The sequence below is a fragment of the Leucopleurus acutus genome (assembly GCF_964270905.1).
Source record: "Leucopleurus acutus genome assembly, chromosome: 8".
In the NCBI taxonomy this organism is placed as follows: Eukaryota; Metazoa; Chordata; class Mammalia; order Artiodactyla; family Delphinidae; genus Leucopleurus; species Leucopleurus acutus.
This window is the reverse complement of record NC_139151.1, coordinates 98294833-98310028: the sequence shown is the minus strand read 5'-3', so window position 1 is coordinate 98310028 and position 15196 is coordinate 98294833. Positions and strand designations below refer to the sequence as shown.

Sequence of the window (15196 nt, the reverse complement as noted above, 5' to 3'; positions counted from 1 at the left end):
GAGAAGTTTTTTCTTAAAATTTTGTTCTTGTTCCTGATCCTTTCTATGTGACCTGTTTTTCCCCTTTTGCAAGCTTTTTTTCCTTCTGTTTTCTGAATTTTCTTGATTTTTTTCTGACTTCTTTTCATGTTTCTTTTGAACAAATATGATTCATGCATGGAATCAGAAAGCTTTATTTTTTCTGTTCCTGTCCTTTTAGAATTAACTCACTGGGAAAAGTTTTCTTCTAAATAAAGATTTGGGCAGTCCCATGTCTTTTTTTATTGTTCTTAATAAACTCTTCTAAATAGAAAATCAATTTAAGACACAAAACACAAATCTAAGCCCTTAGGTAATTCAGTCTGTGTGAGAGCTAAAGCTTTCCAACTTTAAAGTGACAGCTACTCTCTCCCCTGGTGGGGCCTTTAAGCTGCAGGAGGCCAGGGAAGGGGGTTGTGGCCTTTCATTGGTCCTTTCTTGCTTCCACTCTGGTACCCATTGCTAATCTTGATAGCTGACCCCTCCAGGGTTGAAACAGGGGTGGAAGAGGTGAGACTGGAGGGCAGGAAAGTTCTAACTTGTCTAATTTGCTTGGTGCTCTCCAGGCCTGGCAGATATTTAACTCTGACTTTCTCTTTTTACTTGGATGTTTTTGTGGATTCAGTCCGGATCCAATTACAAATTCTTGGTGGCCCTTTACATGTCTTGGCTGGCCGTTCTCCCCTTAGTACATGGATCTTTGAGGATCCATTCCACAGAGACTCTTTTCTGCAGGATTTTCATTGTTCCCTCGAGGTGAACACTTAGAAATGATTATGATGGTTCCAGATTAACTCTTTCACTCATAGTTTCAAATATGGACCATGGGAAACTTGCATATTTCTCTTGCAGTCAGTGGGGATGGCAGCTAATTTCAGGCGCGTCACTCTACTCAGCTGCCATAGGCCCCTTCAGCCAGATGCTCACCTGGGATGAACCAAGTACCGTCAGCTGTATCCCGCTAACGGCAGGGGACACATACCCAGCTCTCTGAGTGATCCCACGGAGTTCCCTCTCTTGACTTGAGGGTAGCCGGAACATACCGCATGCTTGGTGGTGGTGGTGGTGGAGCACAATAGCACAGTTTTCTCCAAGGAAATCCCTCTCTCAATTTCCCCTTCTGTTTACCTGTTTTGCATCCTAGGTGTGAGTGAGGAGTCGTGTTACAGTGGTCTTTGGCAAATGATGCTGACCTTTGGTTGCCCATTTTTTATTTAAGAATGAGTGAGGCACTAAAATGCTAACTGGCAGCTCTGTGGGTGAGGCGGAGCGTGTTGGCTGGTGGACTCAACTGTATGGCACTCAGGTAGGGTGCTCTGGCCGTTGTGCTGCGGGACCCCTGGCTAGTAATATTTTAGGTCTTTCATCTTGAATAGATTTCACCAAAGAGATATTCTCCTTTGCTGACATTACAAAAGTTAGTGAAAGAGATTGGGGGATGGGGTTTTCACCATTCGGCATGCCAACTTCTATTTAATTCTCAATTTTTAGTAGAAAGCTTGACTTCTTTTCTTATGATGTCCAGTATCCCTGATCAATGAGACCCTCTGGTTTGAAATTTATAGAAATAATCACTGCATCTTATGGTAAGATGAGAGATCTGATTTTCTGACAGCTCTTCAGACTTTCAACCAATCCTGTTTTCAGCCTTGAAGACTATTTTATGCATTCAGTTCCTGAGCTCCTTTGATGTTTTGGAGCTCAGGATGGCTTGAGTTTTATTGGCACCTCCCCTCTTCAGAGATTTAGGTTTCAGCTTGTTTTTTCTTTCTGCCAAGCTACATGCCACTCTAATACCTACTTTAAATTTTGGAGAATTTTATTGATATCTCATCTGTGGCATGTCCTTTCCTTTTCTCTTTTTTCCTATGAGCCTTTCTGTTTTAAATAATTCTTTAACTATTGTGGTGATGTTTCAAGAAGGCGTGAAGATAAACCTGTGTGTTGTGCCATTCTCCTGGAGGTCGGGTCCTAAATATCAGGCAGGTTATTTTGTATATTCCTAACTATTATTCATTTAATCCCCACCACAACTTTGAGAGAATAATTTTATCCCACATTTTACCAAGTTATAGATGGAAACACTGAGCATCAGGGAGGTAAAGTGATTTTTTTAAAGTCATGCAACTCGAAAATCAAAGAACTAGAATTTAAATTCAGGTCTCATTTCAGCAAGTTCCATGTTTTCTTCTGCACCATCATTACTGCCCCTTGACAGAGACTCCATCCCTCTTCTGCTGTTGTTGTCTCTTTACTTTCTTGGCACCGACGGCATGCTTTCTTTGAAGACAGACCTGGATGGAGGAGCACTGATACAATCCACTGTCAGAGTGCTTTGTAGTAATGTGCTTGCTCACTGAAGCTTGTTCAATGCTTCTCACAAATCATTAGGTCTTTCATTGTTGGATTGCACTTCGGTTAAGCAGCATTTTTCATTGAGATTTAATCTAAGTCATGGTCAGTTTGTATTGCACTGGTAGCCTTAGAAGTCTGAGGGTTTGTTGAGTAGAACGGTCAGCAAGTGAATACTGCTCACAGATGATTATGATGTGGAAGTTGCCTGAGAGCAGAATAACAGGATGCAGACATATTTCAAGAAGAGACGTAAGTTAGCTACAAAAGAAAAATACCCTATTCATAGATGATCAGAAACTACCATGAAGGTAGCTAGTTCTTACTGTTTTTGACTGGGACCCCTTCTAACCAGAGAAGGCTGATTTGGTCATTTATGACTTGACATGACAATATGAAGCCACACTTAAAACATACTTATTGAGACAAGTGACAAAAAAGGCCATTTACTAATCAGAAGCTCCTCTTGGGTTGTATTTTTGTTTTCATCCTTTGTTTTCTGTAAATGGGTCTCCTGCCATATGGTTAGTCCATTAATTAGTCCAAGGCATCCTGCCTTGCCCCAAGTCACATAGTCACACACAAAGTTTCTGTAATGACAGCTGAACTACTGAGCCTCCTGGGAAATTCAATTCGTCTGCATTTTTGTTTCAGTTCAGAGAATTCCTCTTTAAGGTTCAGGTTTCTAAGCACATTGGGCCTTAGCACCCTCAGTGCCGATGTCTTTCCTTTTCATTGTTCATTATCCAGGCCATGCAGGTGCTCCCTAATTTCCCCTGTGGCTAAGAGCCTCACCAGAGTATAAACACCCTTCTTCTCTCTAAGGCACTTTCAATTGTTAGTGTTTCTCATCCGTCCTCCAGAGGTAACTGGCCCCAGAGAGAGCCTCCAGGAAAGTTAGTGCTGAAACTTCCTCAATTTATTGGATTACTAAATGCAGGGGTATCACAGCAAGTTTGGCTGATTGCTTTTGATTCGTCGCCTGAGACTCACCTGAGTTGAAACGGAGGCTGTTACTTCTCTGCTGTCTCATTCTTGAGACCAGATACCCTGCAAATGCCTAGGTGAGAGTCATTCCTAGGTCAGTCGGAATGTCTTATAATTTTCGCAAGTAACGCCTACTTATAGGCAAGCACAGCTTTACGCCATTTGCTTTATGAAGCATCAGCATCACCCTGGGGACTTGTCAAGAATACAAATTTTCGAGCCCCGTCCCAAACCTACTGAATCAGAAACTCTGGGTGGGGCGGGGCCCAGCAGTCAGCATACTGACAGACTCTCCAGGTGATAGATGCACGTTAGAGTTTGTGTGCCACACAAAAGCGAGAAAGATGGTTGTGGGTGTTGGTTTGTTTTTCTTGAATAGCAGGACTGCCTGCTTTCAGTTTATTTATCTATTTACTTATGTATGTGTGTATGTATGGCTGCGTTGGGTCTTCGTTACTGCGCGCGGGCTTTCTCTAGTTGCGGTGAGCGGGGGCTACTCTTGCTGCGGAACACGGGCTCTAGGCATGCGGGCTTCAGTAGTTGTGGCACACGGGCTCCGTAGTTGTGGCTCATGGGCTCTAGAGTGCAGGCTCCATAGTTGTGGCACAGGGGCTTAGTTGCTCTGTGGCATGTGGGATCTTCCTGGACCAGGGATTGAACCTGCGTCCCCTGCCCTGGCAGGCAGATTCTTATCCACTGTGCCACCAGGGAGCCCCCATGCCTGCTTTCAGTTTTGTATTTGATCAGACTTTAGACATTCTTCGATAAAGTGAAAACGCGAAGTGAGCTCTTCTGTGTGTCAGGGGTAGAAAAGAATACAGGACAGCTTATAAGATTATTAGTTTACATTCTTAGATATAGAGACCTCAGAAGTCTATTAAATTGTCTGCTTTTCAAAGAAAGCATAGTTGAACAAGGTAAGGCATATCAAGAAGTGACCGCAGATGACAGACCACTGCAGCTACATGATTTGGGCCCCAACCCTGGCTACGCCTATTGCCTGTTTGGGGTCTGGCTGCTACTGTCAAAGCGTATTTCTAGAAATAATGTTTCTTGGATGGGCTGCTTTCGAATCCACAGTGCATGTGTTGCTTACACGCTATTTTGGTGGGGCACAGTTAGAGAGCTCTCATATTTACAAAGTTATTGGGTTATGATATTTGGGCTCAGCTAATACTCTCAGTTCCCACAGAGAGGTCAAGGTCGGAATGCATTTAAGCTAGGGGTGTGACATTCCAAGTTAGGCTTTGAAGTTAGGCCTAGATTTGAATTTCAGCTCTTCCACTGACATTGGTTATACGTAATTTCTTTGAGCTTCCCTTTTCTCACTTGTAAAATGGGAGGAATGCTGTGAAGAATCTAATTTTGATTTAATACTGTAGGGAGAGCCCTCAGTTGGAACCAGTACAAAGTACTTCCCTGCACAAATGGGATTGCTAATAGTCCTCTTCATTTTAGGTAGACTCTCCTTGTAAATGCTAAAGAGAGTTTCTTCCAGAAAAGTTCACCTGTTTATACATGTTCTAGTTAATCTTGAAGTGGGGCAACCCTCTTCTGAAGCTGATGGTCTCAATTTTGCTATTGTAATATTGTTCACATGTCTGCTCATTCGTTAAATATTTATTGAGCAGCTACTATGTGTGTGTCAGTTACTATTCTAGGTACTAGGGAGACAATAACAAAAAACAAAGTTCCTGCCTTCATGGTGCATTTATGCTAGTGAGAAAGACAGACAATAATCAAACTAGCCAACTAACTAACTAATTAACTAACTTGCTCTATGTGTCAGGAGAGGTTGTGGGGAGAGTGACAGGGTTCTGTTTGAAATAGGGTGATCTGATCAGTTGTTCTCTTAAGCAGACTCCTGAGTTAAGTGAAGAACCAAACCATCTGGTTATCTTGGGAAGTGATTTTTGAAGCAGAGGGAATATATCACTTGAATAAGTGCTTGAGGATGCATTAGTTTATTATATTTTTCTTTTTCTTAATGTAAAGACAATAAGAAGACTTCGCATAAAATTTCATTTATAATCTATTACCTTCTTAACCTAATGCAACAAAAAATTTGCCCTACCAATATTTTTCTACATTTATTAATATTTATAAATACAAAAGTTATAGTGTATCTGAAATTCCTTTTTTTTAACTTAAGCATTTCTCCATGTTGTTTCATAATTTTACAATAATAACTTAAATAATATCAGTTATTCCCTTAGGGCTTTCTTTATGTAAACAAATTATAATGGATTATATGCCTGAAGATGTTCATTGAAGCATTATAGTTCCAAATACTGAAAACAACTGCAATAAATGTGCTTGTAATAGTATAGTTAGATTACTTCTGGTGTCTTAGTAGTGTTGTAGTGACTATCTATTTTTTTTAATTAATTAATTAATTTATTTATTTGTGGCTGCGTTGGTTCTTCGTTGCTGCACACGGGCTTTCTCTACTTGTGGCGAGCAGGGGCTACTCTTGTGGCTACCACAACTCTACTGTTGTGGTGCGCTTGGCTTCTCGTTGCGGTGGCTTCTCTTGTTGCAGAGCATGGGCTTTAGGCACACGGGCTTCAGTAGATGTAGCACACAGCTCAGTAGTTGTGGCTCACGGGCACTAGAGTGCAGGCTCAGTAGTTGTGGCGCTCGGGCTTAGTTGCTCCGTGGCATGTGGGATCTTCCTGGACCAGGGCTCAAACCCATGTCCCCTGCATTGGCAGGTGGATTCTTAACTACTACACCACTAGGGAAGTCCTGTAATGACTATCTTTAAACGTAGAATCTTCTTCTCTTGAATTATTTGTACGGATTAATTTCCAGGATTGAGATATTTATATATTTAAAAGAAATCTTTTTTTTTCTTAATCTTTATTGGAGTATAATTGCTTCACAATACTGTTAGTGTTTGTTGCACAACAAAGCAAATCAGCCATATGCATACACATGTCCCCATGTCCCCTCCCTCTTGAGCCTCCCTCCCATCCTCCCTATCCCACCCCTCTAGGTCATTGCAAAGCACTGAACTGATCTCCCTGTTCTATGCTGCTGCTTCCCAGCAACCAACTATTTTAAATGCGGTAGTGTATATATGTCGATGCTACTCTCACATCACCCCAGTTTCGCCCTCCCACCCCATGTCCTCAGGTCCATTATCTATGTCTACCTCTTTATTTCTGCCCTGCAACTAGGTTCATCAGTACCATTTTTTTTTAGATTCCATATATATGTGTTAGCATACAGTATTTGTTTTTCCCTTTCTGGCTTACTTCACTCTGTATGACAGACTCTAGGTCCATCCACCTCACTACAAATAACTCAATTTCGTTTCTTTTCATGGCTGAGTAATATTCCATTGTGTATATGTGCCATGTCTTCTTTATCCATTCATCTGTTGATGGGCATTTAGGTCGGTTCCATGGCCTGGCTATTGTGAGTAGCTGCAGTGAACATTGTGGTACATGTGTCTTTTTGAATTATGATCTTCTCAGGGTATATGCCCAGTAGTGGGATTGCTGGGTCATATGGTAGTTCTATTTTTAGTTTTTTAAGGAACCTCCATACTGTTTTCCACAGTGGTTGTTTCAATTTACATTCCCACCAACAGTGCAAGAGGGTTCCCTTTTTACCACACCCTTTCCAGCGTTTATTGTTTCTAGATTTTTTGATAATGGCCATTCTGAATGGTGTGAGGTGATATCTCATTGTAGTTTTGATTTGCATTTCTCTAATAATTAGTGATGTTGAGCATCTTTTCATGTGCCTCTTGTCCATATGTATGTCTTCCTTGGTGAAATGTCTATTTAGATCTTCCACCCACTTTTTAACTGCATTGTTTGTTTTTTTTGATATTGAGCTTCATGAGGTGTTTGTATATTTTAGAGATTAATCTTTGTCTGTTGTTTCATTTGCAAATATTTTCTCCCATTCTGACGGTTGTCCTTTTGTCTTGTTTATGGTTTCCTTTGCTGTGCAAAAGTTTTTAAGTTTAGTTAAGTCCCATTTGTTTATTTTTGGTTTTATTTCCGTTACTCTAGGAGGTGGGTCATAAAAGATCTTGCTGTGGTTTATGTCAAAGAGTGTTTTTCCTATGTTTTCCTCTAAGAGTTTTATAGTGTCTGGTCTTACATTTAAGTCTTCAATCCATTTGGAGTTTACTTTTGTGTATGGTGCTAGGTAGTGTTCTACATTCATTCTTTTACATGTAGCTGTCCAGTTTTCCCAGCACCACCTATTGAAGAGTCTGTCTTTTCTCCATTTTATGTTCTTGCCTCCTTTGTCATAAATTAGGTGCCCATACGTGCGTGGGTTTATCACTGGGCATTCTATCCTGTACCATTGATCTATATTTCTGTTTTTGTGCCAGTACCATTCTGTCTTGTTTACTGTAGCTTTGTGGTATAGCTTGAAGTCGGGGAGGCTGATTCCTCCAACTCCGTTTTTCTTTCTCAAGATTGCTTTGGCTATTTGCGGTCTTTTGTGTTTCCATACAAACTGTAAAATTTTTTGTTCTAATTCTGTGAAGAATGCCATTGGTAGTTTGATAGGGATTGCATTGAATCTGTAGATTGCTTTGGGTAGTATAGCCATTTTCACAATATTAATTCTTCCAATCCAAGCGCATGATGTATTTCTCCATCTATTTATGTCATCTTTGGTTTCTTTCATCAGTGTTTTATAGTTTTCTGAGTACAAGTCTTTCACCTCCTTAGGCAGGTTTATTCCTAGGTATTTTATTCTTTCTGTTGCAATGGTAAATGGGAGTGTTTCCTTAATTTCTCATTCTGATTTTTTGTTGCTGGTGTATAGGAATGCCAGAGATTTCTGTGCATTAATTTTGTATCCTGCAACCTTACCAAATTCATTGATTAGTTCTAATAGTTTTCTGGTGGCATCTTTAGGATTGTCTATGTATTATATTATGTCATCGGCAAGCAGTGACAGTTTTACTTCTTTTCCAATTTGTATTCCTCTTATTGCTTTTTCTTCTCTGATTGCCGTGGCTAGGACTTCCAAAACTATGTTGAATTAAGAGTGGCTAGAATGGACATCCTTGTCTTGTGCCCGATCTTAGTGGAAATGCTTTCAGTATTTCACCATTGAGAATGATGTTTGCTATGGGTTTGTTGTATATGGCCTTTATTATGTTGAAGCAGGTTCCCTCTATGCCCACTTTCTGGAGAGTTTTTATCATAAACGGGTGTTGAATTCTGTCAAAAGCTTTTTCTGCATCTATTGAGATGATCATATGGTTTTTATTCTTCAATTTGTTAATACGGTGTATCACATTGATTGATTTGCATATATTGAAGAATCCTTGCATCCCTGGGATAAATCCCACTTGATCGTGGTGTATGATCCTTTTAATGTGTTGTTGGATTCTGTTTGCTAGTATTTTGTTGAGGATTTTTGCATCTATATTCATCAGTGATATTGGTCTGTAATTTTCTTTTTTTGTAGTATCTTTGTCTGGTTTTGGTATCAGGGTGATGGTGGCCTCATAGAATGAGTTTGGGAGTGTTCCTTCCTCTGCAATTTTTTGGAAGAGTTTGAGACGGATGGCTCTTCTCTAAATGTTTGATAGAATTCACCTGTGAAGCCATCTGGTCCTGGACTTTTGTTTGTTGGAAGATTTTTAATCACAGTGTCAGTTTCATTACTTGTGATTAGTGTGTTCATATTTTCTATTTCTTCCTGGTTCAGTCTTGGAAGATTATACCTTTCTACGAATTTGTCCATTTCTTCCAAGTTGTACACTTTACTGGCATGGAGTTGCTTTTAGTAGTATCTTAGGATGCTTTGTATTTCTGCGTTGTCTGTTGTAATTTCTCCTTTTTCATTTCTAATTGTATTGATTTGAGTCCTCTCTCTCTTTTTCTTGATGAGTCTGGCTAATGGTTTATCAATTTTGTTTATCTTCTCAAAGAACCAGCTTTTAGTTTCATTGATCTTTCCTATTGTTTTCTTTGTTTCTATTTCATTTATTTCTGCTCTGATCTTTATGATTTCTTTCCTACTGCTAACTTTGGGTTTTGTTTGTTCTTCTTTCTCTAGTTCCTTTAGATGTAACATTAGATTGTTCATTTGACGTTTTTCTTGTTTCTTGAGGTAGGCTTGTATAGCTATAAACTTCCCTCTTAGAACTGCTTTTGCTGCATCCCATAGGTTTTGGATCGTCATGTTTTCATTGTCATTTGTCTCTAGGTATTTTTTGATTTCCTCTTTGATTTCTTCAGTGATCTCTTGGTTATTTAGTAACGTATTGTTTAGCCTCCATGTGTTTGTGTTTTTTACATTTTTTTCCCTATAATTGATTTCTAATCTCATAGCATTGTAGTCAGAAAAGATGCTTGATATGATTTCAGTTTTCTTAAATTTACTGAGCCTTGATTTGTGACCCAAGGTGTGATCTATCTTGGAGAATGTTCTGTGCGCCCTTGAGAAGAAAGTGTAACCTACTGTTTTTGGATGGAATGTCCTATAAATATCAATTAAATCTATCTGGTCTATTATGTCATTTAAAGCTTTTGTTTCCTTATTTTTCTATCTGGATGGTCTGTCCATCGGTGTAAGTGAGGTGTTAAAGTCCCCCACTATTATTGTGTTAACTGTCAATTTCCTCTTTTATTGCTGTTAGCAGTTGCCTTATGTATTGAGGTGCTCCTATGTTGGGTGCATATATATTTATAACTGATATGTCTTCTACTTGGATTGATCCCTTGATCAATATGTAGTGTCCTTGTCTCTTGTAGCATTCTTCATTTTAAAGTCTATTTTATCTGATATGAGTATTGCTATGCCATCTTTCTTTTGATTTCCATTTGCATGGAATATCTTTTTCCATCCCATCACTTTCAGTCTGTATGTGTCCCTAGGTCTGAAGTGGGTATCTTGTAGACAGCATAGATATGGGTCTTGTTTTTGTGTCCATTCAGCGAGCCTGTATCTTTTGGTTGGAGCATTTAATCCATTCACGTTTAAGGTAGTTATCAATATGTATGTTCCTATTACCATTTTCTTAATTGTTTGGGTTTTGTTTTTGTATGTCCTTTTCTTCTCTTGTGTTTCCCACTTAGAGAAGTTCCTTTAGTATTTGTTGTAGAGCTGGTTTGGTGGTGCTGAATTCTCTTAGCTTTTGCTTGTCTGTAAAGCTTTTGAGTTCTCCATTGAATCTGAATGAGATCCTTGCCGGCTAGAGTAATCTTGGTTGTAGGTTCTTCCCTTTCATCACTTTAAGTATATCATACCACTCCTTTCTGGCTTGTAGAGTTTCTGCTGAGAAGTCAGCTGTTAACCTTATGGGAGTTCCCTTGTATATTATTTGTCCTTTTTTCCCTTGCTGCTTTCAATAATTTTTCTTGGTCTTTAATTTTTGCCAATTTGATTACTATGTGTCTTGGCATGTTTCTCCTTGGGTTTATCCTATATGGGACTCACTGTTCTTCCTGGACTTGGGTGGCTATTTCCTTTCCCATATTAGGGAAGTTTTCGACTATAGTCTCTTCAAATATTTTCTCGGATCCTTTCTCTCTTCTCCTTCTGGGACCCCTATAATGCGAATACTGTTGCGTTTAATGTTGTCCCAGAGGTCTCTTAGGCTGTCTTCATTTCTTTTCATTCTTTTTTCTGTTCCACAGCAGTGAATTCCACCATTCTGTTTTCCAGGTCACTTATCCGTTCTTCTGCCTCAGTTATTCTGCTATTGATTCCTTCCAGTGTATTTTTCATTTCAGTTATCGTATTGTTCATCTCTGTTTGTTTGTTCTTTAATTCTTCTAGATCTTTGTTAAACATTTCTTGCATCTTCTCGATCTTTGCCTCCATTCTTTTTCTGAGGTCCTGGATCATCTTCACTATCATTTTCTGAATTCTTTTTCTGGAAGATTGCCTATCTCCATTTCATTTAGTTGTTTTTCTGGGGTTTTATCTTGTTCCTTCATCTGGTACATAGCCCTCTGCCTTTTCATCTTGTCTGTTTTTCTGTGAATGTGGTTTTTGTTCCACAGGCTCTAGGATTGTAGTTCTTCTTGCTTCTGCTGTCTGCCCTCTGGTGGATGAGACTATCTCTATACTGATATTTCTAATATAAGATTACAGGTTTTTTCCTTTACTGAAATTGTTTTATATTATGCTTGTATCTTTTTTTTCACACTGAAAACCTTGCCTAGTAAGGGTATTACCAAATTACTATAACTGATTATTTGCTTTCTTATAAATCTACCCATATTATTTTAAAGAAATCAATATAAATGTTGCAAAAACAAGATTATTGAAAAAAGCTTAAAATTTCTTTGTAGCTCTTTTTGTCTTTAGGATAGATCCAGTATGACTATACAGTCAACATACTGTGTTTTAAAGCCACATGAATGAATCATTGCCTTTCTTTAGTCATATCATCAATTTGATATACAGTTAAGTTAATTTGCTTAAACTTGATTTAATTTTTAGGGATTGATTTTTTTCTATTTTATTTTATATTTTTTAAAAATTTTATAAAAAAATACTTTAAATCATGAATCCAGTTAGGAACTCTTGTATTAGCTATATTTTTCTGAGATATAATTATCAGATATTTTCCTCAGTTTGTCCTTTGTCTTTGCTTATGATATCTTTTCGTCATGTATAAGTCATTCATATGTATTTTTAATGTAGCTAAATTTATTAGTCTCTAACTTGCTTTTGAAATGTGAGCAGTTTTTATTACAATTTTCTCATTCCTCAATTAAAGAGGAACCTATCCATATTTAATTCAAGTATTTGTAGGGTTTTCATTATTATGTTTAGATCTTGCATCGATTTGGAAATTATTACTTAATAGTACTTTATTTTTTAAATATTAGGCACTAGGGATATAATGTGACCAGAGCAACAATATCTAGTTTCTTTCAGAGCAAATGTTCCATCGATGTACGACAGACCACAAAATTTCATATAATGGAAAATGTTATAAAGACAATAAAAAAGATGAAGTGTAGATACAGGCTAAAGAGATGCCTCTCTGATAAGATGATATTTGAGCTGATTTCTGAAACACAAGGCGAAGCTAGCCATATCAAGGCCTGGAGCAGAACTGTACAGGCTGAGGGAATACTCAGCACAAAGGCACTGAGGAGGAATAGACCTTAATGCTTATTAAATGCTTAGTATGAACCAGGCACAATACGGAAACACTTTACCTGCATTATCTCATATATTTCTTCTAAGAGCCCTTTTGGGTAGGTATCTATTAGCACCATTTTGAATATGAAGACCCTGAGTTTGGGAGAGTGTAAATTATTGGCCTCTTCTCAGTCTCTAACTTGGTTTAAGCTCCCACAGTGCAGTCGTGAACGCTTGATTTTTCTCCCTCCAGGCTTTCATGAGAAGGACAAGAAGCCGTATTGCAGGAAGGATTTCTTAGCCATGTTCTCACCCAAGTGTGGTGGCTGCAACCGCCCAGTGCTGGAAAACTACCTTTCAGCCATGGACACTGTCTGGCACCCAGAGTGCTTTGTCTGTGGGGTCTGTATACTCACTTATCTCTTGGATTTAGGGAAAGTCAGGGTTCTCCTTTCTGAGAGGCAGCTGGTAAGAGGGTTCACAGCTCGGGATGAGAACTTGACAGGGGCCTTCTTAAAAGGAACACAAAACACAGCCTCCATTGTGGGCATTTGCTTGTCTGTCTTGCCGATGGGCAATATTCTAGCCTCTATTTGTCAAGAACCCGAGTGAAGTCCTGCACTGGCAGGAAACTGGCAGGGATTTCAAGGCTGAAGTTTTGCTGATGCTTTTACTGCTTGACATCTGCCTCGCTTTTCTTTTTCTTCTCTCCACCACCCCACCCAGGACTGCTTTAGCAGTTTTTCTACTGGCTCCTTCTTTGAACTGGATGGACGTCCCTTCTGTGAACTCCACTACCATCACCGCCGAGGAACCCTTTGCCACGGGTGTGGGCAGCCCATCGCTGGTCGCTGCATCAGTGCCATGGGCTACAAGTTCCATCCTGAGCACTTTGTATGTGCTTTCTGCCTGACGCAGCTGTCGAAGGGGATCTTCAGAGAACAGAATGACAAGACCTACTGTCAACCCTGCTTCAATAAGCTCTTCCCACTGTAATCTCAGCTATACCTACACCCTCTTCTGATTTGCTATAAAATTTAAACCAGGAGAGGAAAGAGTACATTTGTACTTACTGACCTTCTGCTCAATAGGCTTACAGAGAAAGCAAAGATGATGAACAAATAAGGGAACGTCTAGATGTTACATGACTAGGCTTGTGGTATTAAGTTTTGATTTAAAGTCTTACTTTTTTTTTTTATCAGGTACTTGAATTTAGATCTGGGACCTGCTGTCTAGTGCCTCTGCAGATGTATTTTCCACATGCACACATTCATTCCACACTGGTTTACTCACGTTTCTCCATTTTCACCCCTATGATGACTCTACTCAGATATTCTCTTTTCTGGCCCTCGTAACTGGGTCTTTTAAGCTGCCCGCATTTCCCTGTGACTCACTTTCTCACAATCACTGCTGCAGACTTTATTCTTGCTGTTGGGAATCATGATATCACTCTTAAGCTCCTTGCATTTCCTTTCAGTGTATTTCTTTTTCAAGAGAAAGTAGATTTTTAACTGGACAACTTTGAATACTGACATCATTGATAAATAAAGTAGCTTGTGGTTTTAATGACTCAATGTCATATTACTTTGGTAAATAAACTTTCTGCTTCCCATGTTATATACTAGGCACAATGTGCAGTTAAATTTGTATCATACCTCTTGTTTACTTCCATACAATGGACACTTCGTTTAAATCAAAAGAAATTAAAAGGGGGGACTCCTAGTCACTAACTTTTCTCTTAATTTGGGCTCATAACATTCACTTTATTTTATTTTTTGCACTTTGGTGATTGATTAAAAGATGGCAAAGCTTCTTAAAAGTTTTTCATCACTTTGTTTACCTATGGAAAAAGTGATTTCCACTAGGCAATTCCAAATTCATATTTGCATATGTATGCATATCTCCAAACTCATAAATTTGTATCTATTTTTCCAGTTTTCTTGTATATCAATTATATCTCAATAAAGCTGTTTGAAAAAATGAAACATGCATCTTCCTTAATTCATATTTGTCTCATAAAGACAAACAAGATGGCTGTTCTTAGAGCATCTCTGAAGAAAGATGCTATAAAACCTCATTTCACCATTTTCCAGTTAGAATTAGGAAATCCCAGGCCCACCTAAAAAAAAATCTCCACTTAATTATTTTTTCCTCTGAAAAATATTATAAGTAAAATTGTACAGGGCTTCCCTGGTGGCGCAGTGGTTGAGAGTCCGCCTGCCGATGCAGGGGACACGGGTTCGAGCCCTGGTCCAGGAAGATCCCACATGCTGCGGAGCAACTAAGCCTGTGTGCCACAGCTACTGAGCCTACTCTCTAGAGCCCGTGATCCACAACTACCGAGCCCATGAGCCACAACTACTGAAGCCCACGCGCCTAGAGCCTTGCTCTGCAACAAGAGAAGCCACCGCAGTGAGAAGCCTGCGCGCCACAACAAAGAGTTGCCACCACTAGCAGCAACTAGAGAAAGCCCGCGCTGCAATGAAGACAACAACGCAGCCAAATTAATTAATTAATAATTAATAAATTAATAATTAAAAATTAATAAATTAATTAATTAAAAAAAATTTTTTAGTTACTGAGGAAAACTCCTTCACTGGAGGTATTTTTAAAAATAAGGCTGAAGTTGGTGTCTTTAGATTATTAATGTGGGCCCAGAATTTCTTGGAGAACTGAAATGGATTAAATGATTCTTGCTAAGCTGTATCATTTTGGTCTCCTTTATTGGAACGGATGATAAGGGGCTTTT

General features: G+C 39.0%; 1 protein-coding gene across 3 annotated transcripts in view; it reads left to right on the top strand.

Moving 5' to 3' along the window:
* LPXN (leupaxin) overlaps positions 1–14399 on the top strand; it is a 43906-nt gene extending 29507 nt beyond the window's left edge. For all 3 annotated transcript variants that reach the window (XM_082845595.1, XM_082845596.1, XM_082845597.1), the window contains exons 8-9: positions 12701–12849; positions 13174–14399. In XM_082845595.1, the coding sequence (XP_082701721.1) occupies positions 12701–12849; positions 13174–13443 (419 nt within the window). In that variant the 3' untranslated portion in view covers positions 13444–14399. The remainder of the gene's footprint in view (positions 1–12700; positions 12850–13173) is intronic.
* Positions 14400–15196: the final 797 nt, after the last annotated feature.